At 43.1% G+C, this 23,271-nt stretch overlaps 1 protein-coding gene across 1 annotated transcript in view; it reads right to left on the reverse strand.

The window, feature by feature from the left end:
- The window catches only part of PTPRT (protein tyrosine phosphatase receptor type T), a gene marked incomplete at its 5' end in the record, with an annotated part of 453,063 nt that overhangs the window by 18,335 nt on the left and 411,457 nt on the right, over window positions 1–23,271 (reverse strand). Inside the window, 7 exons of the mRNA XM_084218107.1 lie at window positions 732–886; window positions 2,103–2,219; window positions 3,963–4,060; window positions 5,275–5,311; window positions 6,195–6,271; window positions 14,178–14,265; window positions 20,405–20,592. Of these exons, the coding sequence (XP_084074233.1) occupies window positions 732–886; window positions 2,103–2,219; window positions 3,963–4,060; window positions 5,275–5,311; window positions 6,195–6,271; window positions 14,178–14,265; window positions 20,405–20,592 (760 nt within the window). The remainder of the gene's footprint in view (window positions 1–731; window positions 887–2,102; window positions 2,220–3,962; window positions 4,061–5,274; window positions 5,312–6,194; window positions 6,272–14,177; window positions 14,266–20,404; window positions 20,593–23,271) is intronic.

Consider the following 23,271-nt stretch of genomic DNA (forward strand, 5'->3'; position numbering starts at 1 on the left):
CCCACCAACCCAATTAAAGAGGACAATTGTGCAGCCCTAATGGACATTCAGCTAATTATAACACAAAACCAGAGTTAATGATTATGTATTAGGTGTCCTGGAAACCATCTGAATCTGTAAAACTGGCTGTGACAACCAGGTCAGGGAGTGAGAAAACTAGGTAAGTTTTCCCAGAACTGGCCTGTGAGACTTTAGGGAGCTGGAGATAAAGAATGATAGCCAATTATTAAAAACAACCTGTGGGTGCTGTTTTCCTAATATCTGTTTTCTTGTTATTCTCATAAGATTGTTTATAAATGGGCATCTCGTTAATTAGTCAATCAGGTGAAATGCATTAAATGCATTTCACCTGATTAAATGCATTAAATGACCAATCAGGTCCACCTGTACTGATCAGTGTAGGAGTGGTTCTGAGGAAAGATAAAGATATGTGCCAATGCCACTTAGCCTTCTGATGACTTTGTGTTATCTCTTATTAAACAGTGACATCAAACCTTTTATATGAAAAATAGAGCAGGAGCACGTGACCCTTTGGAAATAACTCTGCATGTGTCCAGAGCTGTAATAAATAAACAAACCCTCTTTTCAACTTTAATTAGTAGAAGACTCGTCCATCCACGCTTCAGCGAGGCACACAGACGATACCCTGAAACAGCTGCTGGTTATTGCCAGGCGAGAAGAAAAGAGGGAAAAGCAGCTGGAGGAGGGGCTCAGGTGGAGAGCTGGCCTACCTGCAGTGCACCACGATGGGTCCTGCCTCGGGGGGGTTGAGGAACTTCACCTGGCGCACGAAGCCCAGCAGCCCCGTGGCGTAGCAGGGCACGCCGTGGTCCGGCCAGCTGGTGAAGTGGAACTGCCGAATCTCTCGGATCTCATGGTAGCCTTTCTGAGGAGACAACACAGCCTCTGTTTCTCTTCCATCAGACTCCAATCAGAGTGTTCTGCTCCCTGCTGCCTTCCCTCGGGCAGAGGGGTAACGAGCACTGAGCTCTCGCTGTGCGTGCAAGCGTGTCCCCATCTGCTTTTCACTCTAAAACATTCTCAGCCAAATTCCAGTTCCCAGTGAAGTGGGTAATGCTCACCTGAGGGCTGGGAAGGTGGGTGCAGGTTTTCAGTTCCAACCTCATACCCACCTCATCAGGGTGGCCTCAGCCATAAACCACCAAAAATTCACTCTTAAATCCTCCTTGAGCCATTGAAGCAAGAGCCTGGGAAGTGAACACGCTCAGAGTAGGCATGCCCCAGGTAACAGCAGATTTTTTTGCTACCTCCTGCCAAAAATTCTCAGTTTGAGATACTGCTGGCAGTGAAAAGGGGCAGAAATTGGTACCCAGAACCATCTTTTCTGGAGAGAGCAAGTTGCTGGTATGTGAAAATCGCATATTTATCTGACCCACAACCCTGGGTCAGCTGTGTTTCATTGTGCAGGAAATGTGGGTGGAATCCAGCAGCAGCTCCTCTAGCCTATCAGATTTTGGCATTAGCATTTCTCACCAAGTTTTTCAATGATTTAATGAAATATGGAGTTGATGTATCAGAAAACTGAAACAATATTCCCAGCGTGGGTGAAGTTCATTGAGCAGGAATTTTGGAAAAGCTTTAAAACCACTTACTGGGCGTTTGGAAAGTAATTTGGACAGACCTGGAATACTCTGACACTTACACTTCCAATTTCTAATTACAAGTAACAACATCTTCCAAATTCTGCTGGTTTGGGGATAGTTTTTGTACTCTCGCTCTTATTATATTCTCATTTCTGCTGAAAGGGGACCCTATCTGGCATCCAGTTTAAGTGGTACCTTTTTTCCTCTGCCATTTGCCACTGTGAAACAAGGCAGTTATTATTCCTGGCATAGCATCAGCTATCTGCTGCCTTTTGGATGCAGTTAAACTTTATGCACTGTGGATTCTACTTTCGTGGCTGCATCAAGATGTTCCTGTAAAATCATTTGTCCAAAAATGGAATCCCTGTCAAAAATTTAGTTTGCTGAAGTGAAGCCTGTCCAAATAGCACAGCTCCCATCTCCAAGAGCATTCTGGATGTGAGTTTCTGAACACAAATGAAGTGTGTCACAAGCTCAGCTGCCTGAAGACCTCCTTACCTTTTGGACAGTGAAGGTACGTATGACATACTCTGCCAGGGGCTCTGTCTCAATTAATGTGACTTTAATATCTCCATAGACTTCTGTGTCATCTGGCCAGTATCGAACACACTTCACCTGGGGGCAGAAGGAAAACATTGAGAGGAACTGGTTCGAGTTGAGTCAGAGCTGACCTACATTTTCCTCCACTTTCAAGCTGGAGCCAATGAAAATTGGGTTTTCTTCTGATGTGCAGTTGCCAAAATTAACTGTATAAATTAGATCAAAATTCCTTTACCATACAGAGAAAACACAGGCAGGACTTTTTTAAAGTTCCCTTTGTTGTCCATACAAATGGAAAGGATGCATTTAGATTTTTTTTAAAATCTTCTTTGGATTTCCATACGTGCCTGGCCCATATCAGATGTACAGAACACCTGACAGTCACCACCACCACCATCCCTTTTGAGAAAAATCTTTGCTACTGCTCCTGTAATTCTCAACTCTGTTTAGCCAAAGAATTTCAGTTCATGGGGATTGTGGGATACGTGCTGAGACACTAAATTTGTTTGACTCTGAGCATTCTTTATCAGATGTGGACACAAACTTGGCATTTTACCAGCTGTGACAGACTTCAGCTAAGGCTCAAGAGAGAAATCTCCTGAGCAGGTAAACATATCCCAGCTTAGCCAGTTCTAGGAGCCATGTGCAAAACCACCAAAAGAAATAAAAGCAAGGCTGTGAAGCTCCAGAAGGGATATTTAGGCTAACAAAGACTATCAGGTTATTAAATGCTCTAGCATGAAGAGTGGAACAATACCTAAAGCTGAAGCAATTAGCTGCAGCAAAGCAGGCTTCATGTTCCAGTTCCAGTCATAATTGAAAGGGGTTTTATAAATATTAAATATGATTAATGTAGGTTTGTTGTGGGTTTTTGTTGTTTGGGCTTTTTTTTCTTTTACATAGAGGCATTTATTTGGAACTGAAGTGTCAGTAGAAGGTAAAATAGAATAAATAGTAATAAATGAACAGAAGCAGCTGGCATTCAACCATGAGATCTAAGGGAAATCAAACACAAAGCAGCTGAATTACTAATGGCTCTGAGTAAATGAGAATTTAAATTTTTCTTAGTACCAAAGCAATGGAAAGTGACAAACATCAGGACAAAATTTTTTAATAACTCCAGTTTCTGGCTGAGAACATCTCTAAAACAAAAACCATGCTGGGAAAAGCCACCCCAGACATTCTGCCTGCTTATTTCCTGAGGTCCAGCCTACAACTTTTGATTTAATCCGTGTTTGGTCCCACGATGGGCTTTGGGAATTGCTCGGTGCTGACACAGTGATGTCTGCTCCAGGTCAGTCCAGGAGAGAGAACTGGTGGCTGTTTAGGAGGCCAGCACTGCTGGGTGGTCTCAGGATCCACAAAAACCTCAACCCCCAGGAAGAGCGACCTCAGGAACTCCAGGTTTTGAACTCTCATGCAAAGAGGTCTTTTGGCAGTTGGAGCACCAGTCACACATCCTCCCTCCTCTGGATTTTCAGAGGAGCATTCAAGTCATCAGATAAGGAATAACTATTACAGAAGTACATTTTTCCTTCTGTACAGAGGAAGGAGACAGCTTCTGAGCTAGTATAAATGTGTAGAACTCTGCCAAAGCCCAGACTTACAGCAGGAACACCATCCTTATTAGTCTAGAAGGGAAGCAGCTAAGTATTACAAAATCCAGCATTTTACAGAAAAAAAAAAAAACCAAAGTGGCTGAATTCATTCTCTTCCTGCAGGAAGCAAAAGGTATTTTGCTGCTGAGCTCTCCTGAGGAGCAGCTCTGTGTTAAACACAGCCCTGGTCTGGTTTCACACACTGGGAGTGGCACCTTACCCTCCCCACTTCCACCAGGTTGGTGACCATGACAACACTCGCAGAGTTTTCTTGCCAAATCATTCTCCAGAAATCCTTCACTGTCTCTTGCATCGGCCCTGGGGCAGGAGAGAAGACAAAAAAGGACATCTCAAGAGAGTGCATGGAATGCCAATGACCCCCCAGCTGTTCTCCAGCCGTTGTCCTGCTCCCACAGGATCCTGCTGTCTCTCAGAGCCATTCAGGGTCACAGACATGAACAGCCTGCAGCTCTCTGGGGGGGTCAGACCCTTCCTCACAGCAGGAATTTGAGGTTCCAGCCACAAAAGGATGGCCCCAGTAGGAAACTCTGAATGCATGATGGGACAAGGGTGTACCCAACACTGGAGCTGTATTAAGGCTGTGCTGTAATTCACACCTAATGCAGCACACCATTTCACAGTTCAATGCTAATTTTGAAGGAGGAAGGAAAGATGCAGAAATTTGCTCTTTCCTGAAGCTTCCCCAGAAAAAATTCAGGTTGCAATAGCCAACCAACCAGTGCTCACAAGAGGTTTGTCAGTCTAGAGCCTCTCCCTGACCTCATTTCTGACCAGAAACTCTTCAGGTGACTTACAGAAGGAGATGTTCAAATGCCTTTCTTACGAGTTCCCCTCAAGGGCTCATCAGGCACAGCTTATTCACACTGCCCTCCTCCAGCAGGGTAAACCCAAGACCCACAGAGTGCCCTGTAGTTGTCCTCTCATACTTCATGCACAAATGACACATTCTAGGCTGTGCTGCCACCTCTAAGTCTGTGGCAATTTCTATTCCTGCAGCTGAGGCTTTAAGTCTGAGTGCCATAAAGATCTTGGAATATTCTATATCCTTCCCTCTTTTGCCCATGTGTAGTAACCACATATATTTTGAACGGAGAGAGACACAGCTCTCCCAGGATTTTCCTGGGAAGCTGTGAGAAAGCTCAGAGAAAGAATTAAAGCAATTATTATCTCAATCTCTACACCTGGCAGGCAACCTCTGTTTGTCAGAGATGTTTACGAGAAGGAGTTGTCCCTTCTTGATCAATAGGTGAGAGGAGATTCCTAAAGGCCAATCAGGTCTTAGGTCCAGCATTGTTTCTATAAGAACTGTGAATTTCTAATAATAAATTGCCTTTTCATGTCTTCCAATGATGGAGTCCCTTTATCTGTCCCCAACACCCTTTCAGTGATACCCATATAACAAAATTTCAGATGTTCCCCAAAACAGATGATGTCACCCCACAAAAAGCTCCTACAACAGTGTAAAGCAGCAGTGGGTTTGCAAATATTTAGACACACAAGAGTGAACTTGCCTTGAGTTGCAATGTAATGGCGAGGCCGATGGTACCCCTGGAAAAAAAAAGAAAATAGATGAGTGTCTGTGAAATCACAGCTCAGACAAAGCCCACCAGGGATTTGATACTTTTCAGGTGCCAACTGCTGCCCTCTGGACAGTGTATAATTATGTAATATATTATAATTAACTGTTTATGGAATGAATGAATGAATGAATGAATGGGCTGGCCTTAAGAGATTTTAAGTAAGGGCATCCCCCTCAGATGAATAACACAATCTCTTCATGCCAAAGATAAGACAGGAATGGGGCACTTTTCAACAATTTCCACAAAGAAACACAAACCCTGTGTTACCTGAGGGTAACACTGAAAACAGATAGGCAAAACATTGCATCTCCTTGTTTGAAAAGAAGAAAGGTATGAATTTGTCTCTGTGAAAATTCTAGGGCATCTTTTTTCCTTTCAAGAAACGACTCTAAACGTTTCCTGTTGCTGTGTTGAAGAAATGCACATCTATTGGATCACTGTGTGTGAGACAGAGGCTGCTTTTCCAATGTCATTTTAGAACACTGAAAAAAAAAGTCAATCTGTTTACATACATGCCTTCTGCACCACAACTTTGTGAGTAGCTGGCAAGTCTCTGCTATCAACTAATGCTATTGTGAGGGGCTGATATTGATTTCTGCATCCATCATCTAGCCCACGTCCCACTTATGCTGGTGGATCTGTCAAACACAGGAAATCTCCATCTGCCCAGATTGGTCAGACAAAATAAACTGGAGACTGAGAACCTTCTCCCTGTCACAACACAACGTTTGTGCAACGTTCAGCTGTCACTCATATCAGATCCACAGCCTGTCCCTGTGTCAGAGGCAAGGAATTCATAGGCAGGCTTGTCACAGGAGGGTTTGTCACAGGGGGATGTCCAGGAGCCTTACGTCGATGTAATTGGCGTTGATGTAGTCAGAGTGAGGGTCCCCATCCAGCAGCTGCAGCCTCACTCTTGAGTGATCATCTGAAGGAAGGAAAGGAAAAAAAGTGACAGTAACGATAAAGAGGAGTTTCTAAGTGATGTGGTGTATCTGCTGGCTCCTGCAAGGGTGGTGTGGTGGATTTATGGGATGCCCTGAGCTGAAAGGGGCACACAAAGGGCAACTCCTGGCCTCAGAATCCCACCGGGGTAATTGAATAATTGAACACTTACAGTAATCAAAAATGGAATAGCATCACCTGTGTTCTTGTTGCAAAAAGCCCTTTGTGTTTAAGATGTTATGTTTAGATCCTTAATTAGTCATGCTCTGCATTCATTAAATTCATTGCTGCCACCATAATCCTTGTGGAGATTTGAGACAGGTTACAAATGGTGCCTGGTTTGGGAGCTTTGGGACAGGAAACAGTTTTCCTGCTTGGAGGCTCCAAAGTCCCTTGGCTTCATCTGATGTATGGAAACTGAGGCAAGAGCTAAAACTGACAAGACCAGGACATAATTGAATAGATCATGACAGAGATATAAAAGATTAAGGAGGGTAAAATGGCAATGAAGCCCAGCAAATAAGGAATGGAAAACCCCAGAAACTGGAAGGAAATACAAATTAAATCAGAGCAACATTCCTTTATGCAACCCACAGCAGCAAAATGGCACTGAGACAGTGTTGAAAAAAGCCAACAAAAATCAGAAATGTTCATCTTTTTGAGGAGATTCAAAGTTACTTTAGATAAGGCAATAAAATAGCAGAGATCAATCTTTTCATCTCCCAGCATGCTCCACAGTTCAGACGCAGAAAGGAACTACCCCAGCGGGCAGATTATGTCATGATTTTCCACCAGGGGAATATTTTGATCTTTCTGTGGAACAGCTGGTGCTGGGCTCTGTCACAAGAGATACTCCAGAGCCAGGCTGCTGATGTGATTTGCTCTGGCAGTCCCAGCACTGGCATGCAGTTAATTGCAGAACTGCTTCTAAGGGCCAGTTGCTTGGCAGAGGCTACCGGGTTATGGGGGTCACTGCTGGCCATGCTGTGCTCATTTTTAAATGATTTCTTAAAAGAAGTATAATATCGAGTCCATTAAGTTTATTTCCTCCCTACCAGCTCGATGGAGCACAGCTCTCAGTCAGAGCAGCATTAATGTTTAGCAGTATTTTGCAGAACACAGGCCTGAGCATGATTTACATTCAATTAAAAAGAATCATAGCAATGAAACATAAAAATATGAGGTGTGATTCTGCAGTAACTCAGTCAAAAGGGATTTAGTCATGTCTTAATTAAATGTAGAATCAGATAATAATTGTGGAGACAGATGTGCGAGCAGTTCTGAAAACCAAGGCTTGGACATATATTAAATATTCATTTGGCTGTGTAAAGGAATGATTCTACTCTGTTCAGCCATTGGGTGAGATTTACACACCTTAAAAAAACCACAACCACATTGCTGTGTTTATCAAATCCCATATCCACATTCAAGGAAGGTTCTGCGCATGAATCCATCAAAAGCTCTGTTATATTTGTATTAATAAATATAACCTTTGCAGACACGGGGGAGGGGGGATATCTCTCTGAGCTGATGTTCCCAATTACCTGCACTCAAGGCAGCTGCACGAGGAGTCGCAGTAAATCATGTGGTTAGACAGACAACAAAAGAATTTATACTTAGAGCAATTCACACAGACAGACAAAGAACTGATTAAAGCGGACAAGTGGGTGAAATACAGGGAAACTCCCGCAGACAATTTCACACTTGCAATTCCAGGCAGCAAACTAAACTTGTTAGCAGTCACACGGAACAAAAGCAAAGAAAAAGCAAACCCTGGAGCAAATGCCTGGGAGGGGAACATTTAGTGACTCCTCCTAAGAGAACTCCACTGTGGAAGTCTCAACTCATCGCAACAACAGAACCAAATATGATGAGACCAAAAATGATGAGATCAAAAGCATCCCCAATGACAGGGGAAAAGGATTTCAGGTTCATTTTTAATGAGGGACACAGACAATGTCTGCAGCTGGAGTGCCCTGAATAACCCTGGAGGAAGCACCTGCCTCTCTTCATTTAATGGAGCCAAACATCAAAATTAAGTTTCAGCACTTGGAGCCACTCTTTCGACAGAAAGTTAAAGCAGGCAGGATGGGTACATCCAGAGGGAGCTGAATGGGGAAGACCTGGGAAGCAGAATGAGAGCAGCTCCATGATTTCAGGCAATTATGGATAATTGTGGCTAAGAAAAAGATGCTCAGCAGGTGCAAAAAAGTGTTGTTGGTTTGTTTTCCTTCCTCCCTTTTTTTTAAGGTCAAATATGGGGAAAAAACATAAAGGATGAAGAAATTTAACTGAAGATTAATGCTATATTTTTTTTTGTTTTGTTTTTAAAAGGAGCCATTCAGTTCTAATCATATTTTGGGACCAAATGAAAAATGCTTTAAGCTGAACTTTGCTTTCTGAGGCTAGAATTCAAAATATTTCATTGCGCATTTTACTAAAATGAGATTAATTCCTGAGGGAGATTTATTGCTCTTACAAGTGAGAACAGTGCAGCAGAAAAAAAATCTGTGTATATGTGAAGCACAGAAAATATTAATGATGTCTTAATGGTTTCTTTAACCTTGTTCTAAAGTTTAGGAGTACAGTCTGGGTAAAAGTTCATAAAATAAGTTCTCTTGTAAATATCTTTTTTTCTACAAAAAAACTTTGGGATTTGACTAGAAAAAAAAGAAAAAAAGGCAAATTATTATGCTCTTAGTAGTAAGGATCTTGTACTTAGGGTTTTTTGCCTACAGACTTTAAAGAGCTATTTAAGGAAATGCAAATGCATTTATTCTCTCTTCTCCCAATGGTTAAAACTTATTTCTGATTCTTCTCTTTATCCACTGGACTCCTCTAGCCAAGGACACAGAATTCTTGGCAGACTGAAATGAAAATGTAGCTCAACTCTTCACTAAATTTATCAGACATCATATCCCTGTGTGTTGAAAATGGACTCTAAGAAACATTAAAAATGGAGGGTAAACAGGAGAAGAAAAAGTTGCATTCAGGACCACAAAAAAAAAAAATAGAAAAAACCTTAACAAATGTGTAAATGGTTTTATTTCTCCCTTCTTACTCCACTCCTTTTGCTAGTTAGCAGAACTCTAAATTTATATGAAGAGCAGTTTGACTGAAAATTGGTCTTAAAACAGACTTCAAAAATGACAAGAATTTCACTGAAAAGCTCTGTGCTCCCGTTTTAGCACAAAATTGTTACCGTTTTAAACTCCTGTCAAAATCCCCATTAGTGATCATTTGAAGTATCATTGCAATTTCTCCACGTCTCATTTTGACACCAGCACCGGATTAATCTCGCACAACTTTCGCCATCGAAACATTACACAGCTCGTCTGAACTGCCTGTCAGGGCTCCCCACTCAGGGATGGAGGAACACAGCCAGCTCTGCAGAGTCATCCTCACTCTGTGCTCCCCTTCCTGCCCCCACTGACCCTGCAGTGTGCCATGAGAGCTGGGCAACATCCAGGTGGGATAAATCGTGATCAGAGGGGTCCCAGGATGAGGGAAGAGACCAGAAAGTTGACTCCATGTTCAGAAGGCTGATTTATTGTTTTATGATATATATTATATTAAAAACTATGCTAAAAGAATAGAAGAAAGGATTTCATCAGAAGGATGAGCTGAGACTAGAGAAGGAACGAATAACAAAGGTTTGGACTGACCAAAAGAGTCTGGACAGTTGGACTGTGATTGGCCATTAATTAGAAACAACCCCATGAGACCCATCCCAGATCCACCTGTTGCATCCCACAGCAGCAGACAATCATTGCTCACATTTTGTTCCTGAGGCCCCTCAGCTTCTCAGGAGGAAAAATCCTAAGGAAAGGATTTTTCATAAAACATGTGGGTGACAATAAATCCCACCCTGTCAGGGCCAAATTCCATGGATATCACACAAATTCCATGGAGATCACACAGACGTGCAAGAACTATGTAGCAGAGAAGAAATAATGGAATAAAAATGCTTGGAAATTAAAGATTTCTGTTCTAAATCCAATACTGATGTCAGGCACCGGCACAATCTGTCTCTGGCAGGGTTGGACAGGGTTGGGAGCACCCTGGGACAGTGGAAGGTGTCCCTGCCCATGACAGGGGTGGAACTGGATGAACATTAAGGTCCCTTCCAACCCAAACCAGTCTGGAATTCTATGCAGGTTTTTTTATCCCTGTCTCTGAGAAAGAGGTGCTCTCCACCTGTGTGCCAGCTTCTTCATCTCTTCCACCCCAAAATTCTCTGATTAATTGAGTTTTCCAACCCAAAGCATATAGTAGTCAGGGCATGAAGGAAATAAAGCAAATTTCTCCACTGTCTTTTTGTCACCAGCTCTGTAGTTTTTAGTGGACCATCATGAGACTTCAAATCCAGGGAAAAAAGAAAAGGCACAGAAATTTCTCTCCATCAGCTGAAGCAAAACACCATCGTACCTCTTCCCATCCTCAGCTCTCATCTGAGAGTTTTTATTCCCCTGTAATGTAATGGCTCTAAATCTTGGCAAGATGGAGAGAAATCAAATAGAACCAAAGGTCCCATATAGCTTCTGGACATTTTCTCTTCTCTTGTAATAGATTCAGCTCAACATCCCTCGCCCAACAATCACTTTCTGATGCTCTTTGAAGGTCTCAATATCTGGGCCCTAAAGCAGAATTAAATCATTTTGCTTCAGCACATAAATGGGTACACTGCCTACGCTTGTCCCCTAAGGAAAATCCTGGCATCTCCACAACTGTCTTTGTTTTTACAGCTTTTATAAAAGTGCAGGAGCAAAGCTCACGGGCTCTGTTCATATAATAAAAGGTTCAAGCAGGACAGTTTCCTTCAGCATGGTAAGTCTGTCTGCATCTTCCCACCATCCACAGTGGATTTTTGTGGTCATGCAGACCCCAACCACTGCTCAGCTTTTCCTTCCCTTGCTCCAAAAACTGTTACAGCATGATGGAAAGCTGGGGAGAGCTCTTGGAGTTCTCCTGCCCCTCCTCTGCATGAACAGATCAGCTCTCAGGCTGGTCTGCAGCTTTGGTTTGCAAATGTAAGAGCAGCAGGTGTTGGGGCTGGCAGTGTGATCTGGGTTTTCAGAGAGAGGCACGATGTTAATGCAGCTCTGGGGGAGCAGTGAGCCAGTAAAACAGTCCTGTAGCTGTGCTGTTACCCATGAGGCTGTAAAGACAAGATCTAATCTGCTGTGATTCACTGAGCAATGCTGCTTACAAACCCACATTTTAACACCAGTCTCTGAAGCCGCTGCAGAAGTCAGATCAAAACCTGACTTTCCAATTCACTCCCCAAAAAGGCAGGGGATTTGTTGTTCAGAAGGGATGAAATGGTTAAATAAACAGTGTTAATTGCCACATGCAGCCTTTTACCAAATAAACTGCTAGGGGCAACCAGTGCTGCTCTGGGTTTCATCAGCCACTACAAGTGAAGTACAACAAACCAGCTCAGGCTATAGAGACTGTGTTACACCTCCTCTGCCCAGGCTTTTGCCCAGTTTGTACCCACAGAGCACAATTTGTTTTCATGACCTGCCTGGAGGGAACCACTGCCCTGCTGTTCTCAGCTCTGCTCTCCATCCTCTGCTCTGGCTCCTGCCCCTGACTTCACTCAGGGAATTTGCCCAATTTGCCCACCAGTGGGATCTGGCTCCAGGCTCAGCTGAAAACGTTGCAATGGTTTTACAAAATAGCAGATGAATGATGTGCTCCCCCCTTAGGCATCCTTCTTTTCTCCTCCCTTCCAAACCTTCTCAATATCGCTCTTGTATATTTCTAAATTCTCCTTGTCTTTTAAAAGAGCCCTTGTTTCCTTCTGAAACTCTTTGTTCTGATAAATATTTGAAGAGAACAAAGCCCACTCCACCCTCTCAGCCCCATTCTGAAATCTTTCCCAACAGTCCTCAAACTTGAGCTCCTTTTCTGACACTTCACACCGTGCAGATTCCTGTTCCTTAGCTCTGATTACATTTTGCATTCCCTTATTCAAGTTCATCACCTCCTATCTGCACTGCTGCTGTATTTATATTTAGAGCTAAAAGGCTCACGTCACTCTTCGTTAGACAACAATTTGTCTTTGTGAGCACCTTCTCTTTAGATAACATCCCATTTATCTTCCTTGATTTTGCTTCTTGAACTCCTCACATTTCACTTGGGAGTTCAAGGTTTTCTTCATGACCACCTTCAACATAAATGAGATGGAAGCTTTTGCACAGTTTTGCCTCTTTTCACCTCCTCTTTTGAATTATGCCAAGTGCTTCCTCAAAATCATACAGGGAAACAAAGCCTTTCACATTTCCTTCCTCATGTCATACCACAGCACTTCCACTTTCAATCCAGGGTCTGTAGCTGGATGATTCATCTGTCTTAGACTCATTTAATTGGAGTTAATTGTACAGATTGAATAGAGCCTCTGTCTGCATGTCTGTCTGCATGTCTCTCTTTGCCACTGGGACACAGAAAGCTCCACAGCGAGGTGGAGCTGAAATTAAGGGAGACAACTTCCATGCTAATTGCAACATTCCAGCACTGTCACTTCCATTTCCCACATGGATAAAGAACACTGGTGAACTGGGTGACCTGCTCACAAACCACACAAAGCCAGCAGCAGAACTGGGATCACATCAGGGGCTCACAAACTTCAATCTTTATTTCCAGATTCCTTCATCTTTACCACAGGGCTCCTGAACCGAGATGTTCTACGTCAGTGCCCCAAAATGGCACATGAATCACTTATCTCAAGGCTTCAAAGGGAGGAGTAGTGATGTGTGAGGTGAGGTTTCTTCATGAAGAAGTTGGGTCTTGGGTCAGTTGATGTTGTTTTGGTGCTTTTTTGGTGGTGGTTGTTTTTTGGGTTTTTTTGGGGTTTTTTTTTTGGTGGTTTTTAAAATTTTTTTTAGTAAAATCTATTTGTTCTACAAGAAATACATTTTTAACCCAAGGAAAAAATATAGTATGAAATATATCACTCAGTACGACTTAATTTTGCTCTCAGAGCATTCTATAGATTTTCCCAGTCATGAAAAATCTATGGCACGTTCATTTATATTCTGATTTCTTATTCTGATGGTTTCAAGCTTGGCTTCTCCAACTTGATTCAGCTCAGCAGCCCTTGAAAAGAATTAATTCTCATACCTCCTCTCCCCAGTCATTATCAGGAATAATGAAACACTGGTGAACTGCCTGGAGAGCTTGTGGAAATCTCAGTTTTGGAGAGAAACTTTGGAAGAGGCTTGACAAATATCTAACAAAAATGAGGAAGGTGAATTTAGTCCTGCTTTGAAGAATAAAGCTGTCCTAAATGGTTTCATGGACTCTTGCCTGCCCTGCAGCTCTGCTGTGTGTTGATATTCCTGTAACATCAACAGGAACTGATCACTGAAAGAAGTAAGCCAAGAAGTTTTAGTGCATTTTCAGTTGCCTTATTATGATCCTGAGGCAGAAGTTAAGCTCGTCCCACCCTTCAAACCAGCTCTCTAGGGACCAGCAGTGACTGCTCCACTGGCTACTGACCACAAGGAAGAAGAAAACCTGGTTTCTGAGCCACAGCTAAAAATCTGATCTGTCTGCAGCTCCTCTCTTTTGTGGCTCTGGGTTTTGTAGTAAAAATAGACAGAAAATGGACATCATCACATACAAAGTGACAAAAGGATTTAACCCTTGAGCTACAAACCTAAAGCAGAAAGCAAGGCAGGTGGAAAATGTGTAACATCACGCAATGATGTTATGAAAAATAAGGATTAAAAAAATGAAATAAAATAAATCCCAGGAATAAAGCCTGTAACAAATGGACTCAGTACTGCTAGCCAGCTCCTGGTGAGGTTCTCACACACACCCTTCCCCAGAGCACACAGGTGAGATCTGACAGAATGCCCAGTTTAAAGTGAATTTACACCTACAGGAGATTATGTTCCCATATCTGTTCTTGTTGCGGTTCTCGTCTTCCTTGGCCGTATCCCAGGACGCCGTCTGTCCCTCAGGGAGTGCCTGCAAAATAAACAATGAGGGAGGGTTTAAATCACCTGGAAAATGCCTTCAGGTGGGGGAAGAGGCCTAAAGAAGAAGAGCAGGGTAAAAAATAAAGGAGCTGCATAATCCAGGAGCTGACCAAGGAAACGCTGTTGGTGAGGAAAGGGCACCTGCACTGATGGGAAAAGCAGAGCTCGTGCAGACCATTTGCATCTCTTGTCTACTGCCAGCCAAGAATCATTTTCCTCCTCCTACTTCCCATCTGAAATGATCAGGGGAATTTGTTTCTGGCTGCACAGTCTCAGGTCATCCTCATTTCTCCTGTAGAACAAGACTTGGGGAGATTTCACTTGACCACACCTCTAGGAAAACTCAGATGGTTGAAACCCAGTGCTCAGCCTTTCATATTTCAGCTGAAAATAGAGTGGTTTCATCTATTTCTGTGTTAATAATGGGTGATGCAATACAAGCCATTTACTGGATTTCTCTGGGGAAAGATAAAGCAGCTCAGGGTTTTAGATCATGAGTAAGAAAGAGAGGAAAAATGAGGTAAAGCATGCTCATGAAGCACAAGAATAAACAGCCATTTTCCTAAAATCTGCTCTTTCAGATGATGAAGGAAGAGGGAAAGGAACTGGCAACACACAGTGTCACCCTCCCTCCAACTCAGCCCCACAACTATTCTGCACATCCTCACAGGAGCCACTTTACCCTGGAGACACGTCCAGGAGGGATTTTCAAGGCAGAGCCTGGAAAGCAGCAGTTATGGATGGTCCTGCCTTTCTTGGAAAAACCATGGGTGAAGAGAGCAGCCCCTCCTGAACTGCCTCTCCTCCCAGATGTACCCCCTAACACGATTCTACATCACTAAAATCATCATTGGAGGTTTTATTATTTCTGGTCCCTGGGGAATTACAGAGGGTTTATACCAGAGTCCTTGTAGAGTCACATCTGCCTCAGCCAGCAGTGGGTAGTTTGACACAGCTGTGTTACAAAATGAATTTATATTCATCTTCACAAGCCACCCAGGTCTATTATGTGCCTGAATGCAATAGCAGAGAGACACAATTAGGATCTACAACACTGGTGTTACAATTAAACTTAATATGAGCAAACCCCTGGCAGGGCAGATCGCTGTGAATTTCCCCGCAAAGGGTTCCAGGACAGAAAATGTCAGGCACTGCAGCACTGCCACGAGCTCTGCTGACAAAGACAGGGACACTGAGTTCCTATTCAAAAGCCCAGGAGAAAGAGTAATAACTCTGTAATTGGTGAGGGCTTTGATCACACATATATTTCCTTTGCAGACTGTTGTTGCCAAAGAGCAGCTCATCTTCTGAGGAAAAAAACACCCGACCAAGAAACTCACACACAACAAAAAAAACCTCTGAGTGAAAGAAAAGGTGAAGAAGGCTCATTTTCATCTTCAAAGAGCAAGGAGAAAGGTGCCTTATTTTTGCCACTAATATCGAATTACAGCAGATTGACCAGAGAATGGCAACTGTCATTAGGTGCCTAATCAGAGCCATCTGAAAAGGAAAAGAAATAAAAGAAAATCTTTTCTCATGACTTCTACATGGGAGAAGCTATCTTGGCCAGAGAAAATATATTCAGGTCCAATAAATCCCTTTTCAACAAACCGTATCCTTTCATTTGATTTGAACATGCAATTCTCCACTGAAATTGATGTTTTTATATTTGCTGATGGAGCCTCTGAAGATTTAAGAGTCCAGGATTTTTCACTGCATTCAATACCACAGAAATCCCTGCCTTCCAGAGAACTGACCAGCTCTGAAGGGAGGGAGCACAGCTCTGCTTGGTGGTGAGCACCAACCACCTTTGCAGGGACACCCCTTACATCCCCACTTTTATAAACACCAGGTGAACAAATTGGAGGAACTCCATGTACAACCCAAATAATTTGCCCGTGAGATCCCAAAAAAGGCAGCACCAAGAATTGGAACTGTATTAAAAAGAAAGACAAGAATATGGATTATAATTGGCTTGCATCCAGAAAATGAGGAGCATGGCTAATGCTTTGTTCCTTCAGGTTTTTATGGTACAATAAGTATCTCTATAATTCTAAAAAGAGTCCTGTTCCTATCTGCATTATCAGAAATGTTAAATCAGGACAGATCACTCAGGCACTGGTATTTAATCCATTTTTTTCCCAGGAAATTCTCCCCCTTCTTTCTTTGACTTAGTAAGAGAAGACTTTTAGTGTTCAAAAAAATGGTACTTGATTTTTAGGCTTTTTCTACTTCTAAAACTCCCTAAACTTCTCTTAGAGAAGTTTTGTGATATCTATATTGAAATATCTTCCCACTAGTGGAATTTAGGTTACAGTGAAGCTTTTTAAGCTAAATTGATCTAACTTTTAGCTGAAATTACAAGGATAGATCTCTCAAAGTCAGCTTCATCTCAATCAAGCTTCCTAAGCACCACAGCCCAGCCATAACTGAAGTGTTCCCATTAAACTGAGGCTCACTGCAAGCCAATTTGAATTTTGGATGGATGCATTTAGTTAGTTTGCTGTTTGCTTTTAATTTAAATACAAAAAATCTAATCCTTCATTTTCACTATCCACCTCAATGCTGCACTTTTGCTACCAAAGGCAACAACATCAATTCATCCCAAACTCTGCCATGGGAGCCCTGGCCCTCCCCCTGAAGCCATTCCCTTCTCAACAGTGGTGGAAAAACTCTTCCCACAAACCTGCTGGGAGCCAGAGTTAAAAAATTACCTGGGCTAAAAAACATAATCTGAAAAAAAAAAAAAGTATTTCAGCCTTTCATTTTGCAGTGTCCCCTCATAGCCCCAACCATCAGATCTATTCTTCTGGCCACATGAAAATGTGTAGGCAGAAGTTAAAGGGTTAAAGTCTAGGGGTGAATTCCACCATCTGAAGGCTCTCAACACTAAGATGTTTGAGGAAAGGAGCCACAAAATCTAAAATAACTAAACAGTCTCAGTAATGCAGCAGGAGAATGTGCATTAGTGACATCCTAAATCATAATGGAAAATGAGTCTGGATAATTAAGCCTATTATCTCCTTAGCCAGTAATTGGTGCTTGCAATAAGTCTGTGGGACTGGTCCCACAGCTCCCAACAAATCAGAGCTGATATGTTCTGGAAAAGGAACTGGTGACATTTAAATGTGTCCTGTTTAAACGTTTATGGCTATTCCCAACCCCAAGCCGTGCCATCTACACCCAGCACCGCTGACAGATTGATTCTTCTCCTCTGCTCCTCTTGTTTTATCACTGAACAGAAGCAGCAGCCAAAAAGGCCCAAAGTCCCACTTTGCCCTCAGGCAGCCCCAAAATAACACAGACAGGGAGTGCTGACAGAATTCTCCCACTGCTCACACCCGGTTAACACCAGCACTCACACCCCTCACACCATCCCCTCCGCTCCTCAGCTCCTCCTGCAGCTACCAGGAATATTTTTCGAGGTGCCTTCAGCAAAACAAGCTGCCTGTGCTCACACGTGTAGGTGCAGGCATCCTTTAAACAAATATGGAATGCAATTTCCAGGTTACTCGGCGGAGATGGGAAGGCACAGAGATAAGAGATTGTCATGTGTGACTGATATGCTCCGTTCAAAGTGATTTTTCATGAGAGTAAAATTATTTGGTAACATGTCACTAAACAGGCTGCAATTTATGCTATCAATTTGCAAAGTAAGTAGAAAATCAGCTCCTTAGAAGACAAAAAAATAAAAAAAAGGAGCATATTTGGAGGTGACACTGATATTAGTGTCTGAAAACACGCTTTAAAAGAGACATCAAATTCTTTCTCGAGATTTTATCAGCTGCTCTGCAAAGCGTCTTGCAAAGCCAATTTTGCAGCTCTGTGCTCCTGCAGATCCCAGGCTGAGCCCCCACTCACAGGCAGCTCAAACCTCCCACCTTCCAGGAGCTCTCCTGCTCCCTGACACCTTCCCCACTGCTATTTGGAGCTGAAGTGCTGCCTCCATCCCATCCCCAAACCCAAATCCCACCTTGGAAAACGCCTGCATTTACGGCTGATGGAAGGGAGGAACAACACAGGGGATCTGTGAGCTTGTGGCATTCTCCAGGCCATTCCTTGTAAAGAAAGGAATGATGCAGATCTCTGTAGTGTCATCATCCTTACATACATCTGCAGACAGCACTTTCTGGGGAAGGCAGAGCTCGTGGAGCTGAAAGTTGCATTGACATTTTTCATGCTAATGTGCTATTTTGATAATTACCAATGCCAGCACCAGAAAATTACATATATGCCAGCACCTGTTTTCTTCTTGAACATCAAGAACTGGGTCTTAGGGCATCTGTAATGGAGCTCAATGCACTTTTGGGTACTCCTCATGGAAATGGAGGCCAAGGGGGGGCTAAGTAAATCTCCTCAGAGAATTATTAACCTTTTTCAGTATTAAACAAAGCTCTTTATATTGATAGTTTAATTAGCATGCTTGATTATGGGGCAAGAGTGCCTAGACCTGGTTAACATACAGTTCCAGAAACATATGCTATGACAGTTTTTGATGCCATATGATTAAAAAAACACTCCCTGGTTAGGACCAGGAAAAAGACAGGCTCCCAATTACAGCAAACCTCAGCACTGAGGACACAAACCCCAAGGACTCATACTTGCAGGGTGGAAAAGTGAGCTGTTTTCATTAAGTAACTTATTTTCACAGCTGTTACATTATTTTTAAATAGTTTTAATGCCACTATGCATGTTAATTTCTTATTGCCTTCCCACGAGCTTACTACATTCATTATAATTATCACTTGCTAGAGCTGAGTCTCACATATGTTTGATGCTATTTCCCTCTTCTGTTTGCTCTGCTCTAAATGTGTTTTCCTCTTCCAAATCATCCCCATCATCATGTCTTTTGGTCATGTGGATTATATTCCTGGTCATTTCAGCTTGCAGGGGGAAGAGGGGAGGGAAAATAGGGCAGCTTTCATTTTTCCAGCATAGGTTTTACTCATCCCCTCACGTGGAGTTGGTAGAGAATGCCAGTCAAGCCTATTCTGAGCCAGAGGTTTGACCATATTGGAAAATTTCACCTCCATTTAAGCTACACAAAACCTGACCTTGACTTGACAACTGTGCATTGAGGTCATTGCCCTGTGATTTCACGTGATCAACTATGAGAGAGGACTTGGAGCTCCCAAAAAGCTGAGGCAAAACCCCTTCTTTTTCTCCCAGCCTGGCTCACACTACTCAAGGAAAACACCCATAAGGAAGGGACTGTGGGACTGCATGTTCAGCTCCTGCTGAATATTCACTGCCTGCTCTTTATGGGACATGCATGAGCACAGTGTCACCCACTTACTGCTGTACTGAACAGCTTCTCTTTGGGACAGAGGGCCTCCAAAGATAGTGCTGCAAAACCCTGCCCTCAAAACCAAAATCAGAAAGAAGAGTATTAGGAGGGTGAATTAAGGAAAAGAAACTCTCAAAACCAGCTCCTCTCCCAAGCTTCTACCCCTCATGAGTGCAACTTCCCTACTCAGTTGTGAAAAACGCCAACCGCTTGTTTATAAAATTTTAGAAGTTTAATAGTAATAAAATGGTTATAAAAATAGTAATATAGTTAGAGTAATAAAAATTTGGACAATTTGGATTAGGACAATATGAGATAATAGAAACAAAGAGTTATGGACAGTCTGGGTACCTTTTTCTGGGCAAAATAAGCCTGAAAAAGGATCCATGTTAACAGAGGATTAACCCTTTAAAACAACAGCGTGTTGCATATTCATACACCTCATCCATGGTGCATCAATTCCATTCACACACAGGATTCTGTCTGGGCAGTGTCAGCTTCTTCCTCTGAATCCTGACGGTGACTTCAGGGCTGAGCAAGGCAGGAAGAAATTCGTTTGTTCTGATAATGGGGCAATAAATTCTCCTTCTCTGAAAGATTCAGGTGTCCTGTGGCTGCTATCTGGTGCGAGTCCTTTCTTTATAAAAGTATCTCACATAGCATAGTTTTTATTTTAACATTTTGTTATAACCTAAAACTATATTTAGCACCCTACTTAAGAAAATTAACACAGCACAACTTTCTAACACAACACATCTAATGTTAATTCTAATCTTTGCGAAAAGCCGACCGTAAAACACACGCTTTACACATCAGCCACGCAAAGAAAGGCTCCTCTCACCTCATACTCCTCCTTGAAGCCGTAGCCCTGTCCCCTCTTCATCTGGGTGATGTGCTGCAGCAGGTCTGCCACTCGGATGGCGGGCTGGAACTGCCCCCGGGGGTAGGACATCTCCACGGGCTCGCAGCTGCGGTACGGGTGGGTCTGGATGGTCAGCGTGGGCTGCGCCAGCTCCCCGTGGCTGCTGTCTGTGGGGAGATGGGCAGAACAAGCTCTCAGATACCTGACAGTCCCAGTTTCATCCTCTCCCTGTTTATTTGACGCCACCCCGCAGGCTGGTGCGGGCGAAAGGAGGTAAAGAAATGAATAGAAAACACAGGTTTATCTCAGATGCCAAGAAGGACTAAATCACACTTCAATATTTTGGGCAGACAAACCCAAAAAGACAGGGAGAGAGTCAACAGCCAGTCAGGCTAACAAAGATATGGCACATCAAGGGTGAGCTCTCCACAGCAACTCCAACAGAGCTACGTAGCTTCTGTCTTCCCAAACCTGCAAAGAACATGGCTCAGAGAGACACAGAGATGAGCAAGAGATCCAGGCAGGATTTGGGGTGTACAGCATGAGATAGCTGAGAGGGACCCCAGTGAACAGCAAGCAAAGGATTAGCATTTCAACTAAGTCAGGATGCTCAGGCAAAGTCAATTGTTCTGCTAGTTCAGGCCTAAAATTTTGTATGCCAATGACAAAGATGTAATGTCATCAGGGAAAAAAAAAGAAACCAGCATAAAAATATAGTTATCTTGCATGCAGAAATTTAAATTTCAGATATGTAAACTTAATAGAAAAGTGGGTCATTTTGAAAGAAGTGGATTTAAAGAAATCTATCACTATGCAGATGGAATTGCATCCTCATATCCCCAGCAAAACTGTATGCACAAGAAAATATTCCCAGTGAACTAACAGAAAAGAAATAATAACTTCAATAACCAAACAATTGACTGTAACAATCTTTAACAACAGGAACTCAGACTAAATGAAAAATTCAATGACTTATCTAGCAGAGCTGTCCAAATTTAAGTATTTGGCCAAATATAGCACTGTTTTTTCCTAGGACTGCAGGGATCTGAGATGCTCAGCTCCTTTCACACATAAAACCTGCATCAATTCTTTCTGGCCTTACCCAAAATAAGCAAACAGAAAATGCACCTCCCTCAGATTGTTCACAAAAGCCCCCTGAGCTTCCACACACAGGGTTTGTTTCATACAGCACGTTCACTGACAAAGAGCTGAAATACCACCCCTTGAGAGCAACACTGCGGCCACGTTTTTAAAGGGATAAAGAATAAATAAATCAAATTGCAATTTCAGGGTGATTTCTTTGAGGCAGAAATAATCTCAGAATGCTCTTGTAAACATTGCTCTGCTTGAGAAGCCACTGTGGTGTTTGGGCAGCAGCTGCCCATGTCCCTCCTGCAAAGGTGGGCAGGAGCAGAGAGCTGAGGGCATCCCACTGTGTCCCCAGCTCAGACAGGACAAATAGCAATTCAGCTGGTTTATTATTAGATTAGGGGAAGATGTGAAAGCAGGGCTATGCTCTGTTTGGTAGCTGCAGGACTGTGAGGAGATAGGGATGCCAGCAGTGGACACTGCTGCAGGGCAAGCTCATCAGCAGTGGGACATCAACACGGCTGGGGGGTGAATGATCAGAGATGCTGAACACAGCCTGCTCCTCTGAAATAAATTAGCACAGTGATCATCTGCTTTGAAGATTAGACTCCTGAATTTCAGGATTTCTGAGTCCCAGGTTCTCATAAACACAGTCACATTCCCAGGACACTCAGAGATTTACAGAACGATGGCTCAAGCAAAGCAACCCTCAAACACAAAATGTGAATAAATTTGGGATTTAAGGAAGAGTAACATCCAAAGCATTTGTATAATCATCCCTAATGCTCTGACTAATGACAGTGTGAGAACTCTGAACAGAGGGAATTTCAAGGCTTATTAATTCCCCTAGTTGGATTCGCTTTCCCAGTGCATCTTTGCTCCCCTATTCCCTATTAACCTCCTGTAATGAAAAGGAGAAGATTTTTATCGCGGACCATTTCCGACAGACGCACTATGCTTAATTTTCCATCATTAGGTTTAATACAAACCCAATTTCACAATTGGCTTCTCTGAGGAACCTGCAAGTAATGCCACATTTTTATCAGCCCCAATTAAAAAACATTATGAGATCCCAATTCGAGAGGGAGCCTTAAAACTAATGTGTGGTTCTGGTGCTAATTCGGGCAGGGCACACGCAGAGCACAGGCGACTTGTAAAATGGAGCTCAGATCAGCCAGCTGCTTTGCAGGCAATTACTAATTTCTCTCTTCATCAGTTCCTTTAATTCTGGTGTACTTGGCTCTTTTCTCAGAGAGAAGTGTCACAGGGAGGGGTGAGAGCCAGGAAAGGGGCGGCTGGTTCTTTCCAGAATAACTTCTCTTAAGGTAGGCACTCGTGGTGTGGAGGTGGGACTAGAAGAAGGTGCTCAGCAGCAAAGAGGGGTCTGTCTCTGGCCTTTGAGTCCATAACTACAGCCAGTCCCACTGACTGTAGGAACAGCTCTTGTGGCACAGAAGCTCAGAATGGTTTGGGCTTGGAAGGGATCATCTTATTTCATCTTATATCATCTTATCCCAGGTTTCTCCAAGCCCTGTCCAACCTGGCCTTGAGCACTTCCAGGGATGCAGGGGCAGCCACATCTTCTCTGGACACCCTGTGCCAGGGCCTCAGCACCCTCACAGGGAAGAATGCAAAGTGTGATCTGTGGCAGCACCAGCACTGTTTGTGTGCCTCCCACAGTCAGGTGATTCTGCTTGAAGAAAAGCATCACATAGTGTGGGTCACCCCACTCTCCACCCTGGGACACACAGCTGAAA

The sequence above is a fragment of the Fringilla coelebs genome, assembly GCF_963513975.1.
Source record: "Fringilla coelebs genome assembly, chromosome: 18".
NCBI lineage: Eukaryota > Metazoa > Chordata > Aves > Passeriformes > Fringillidae > Fringilla > Fringilla coelebs.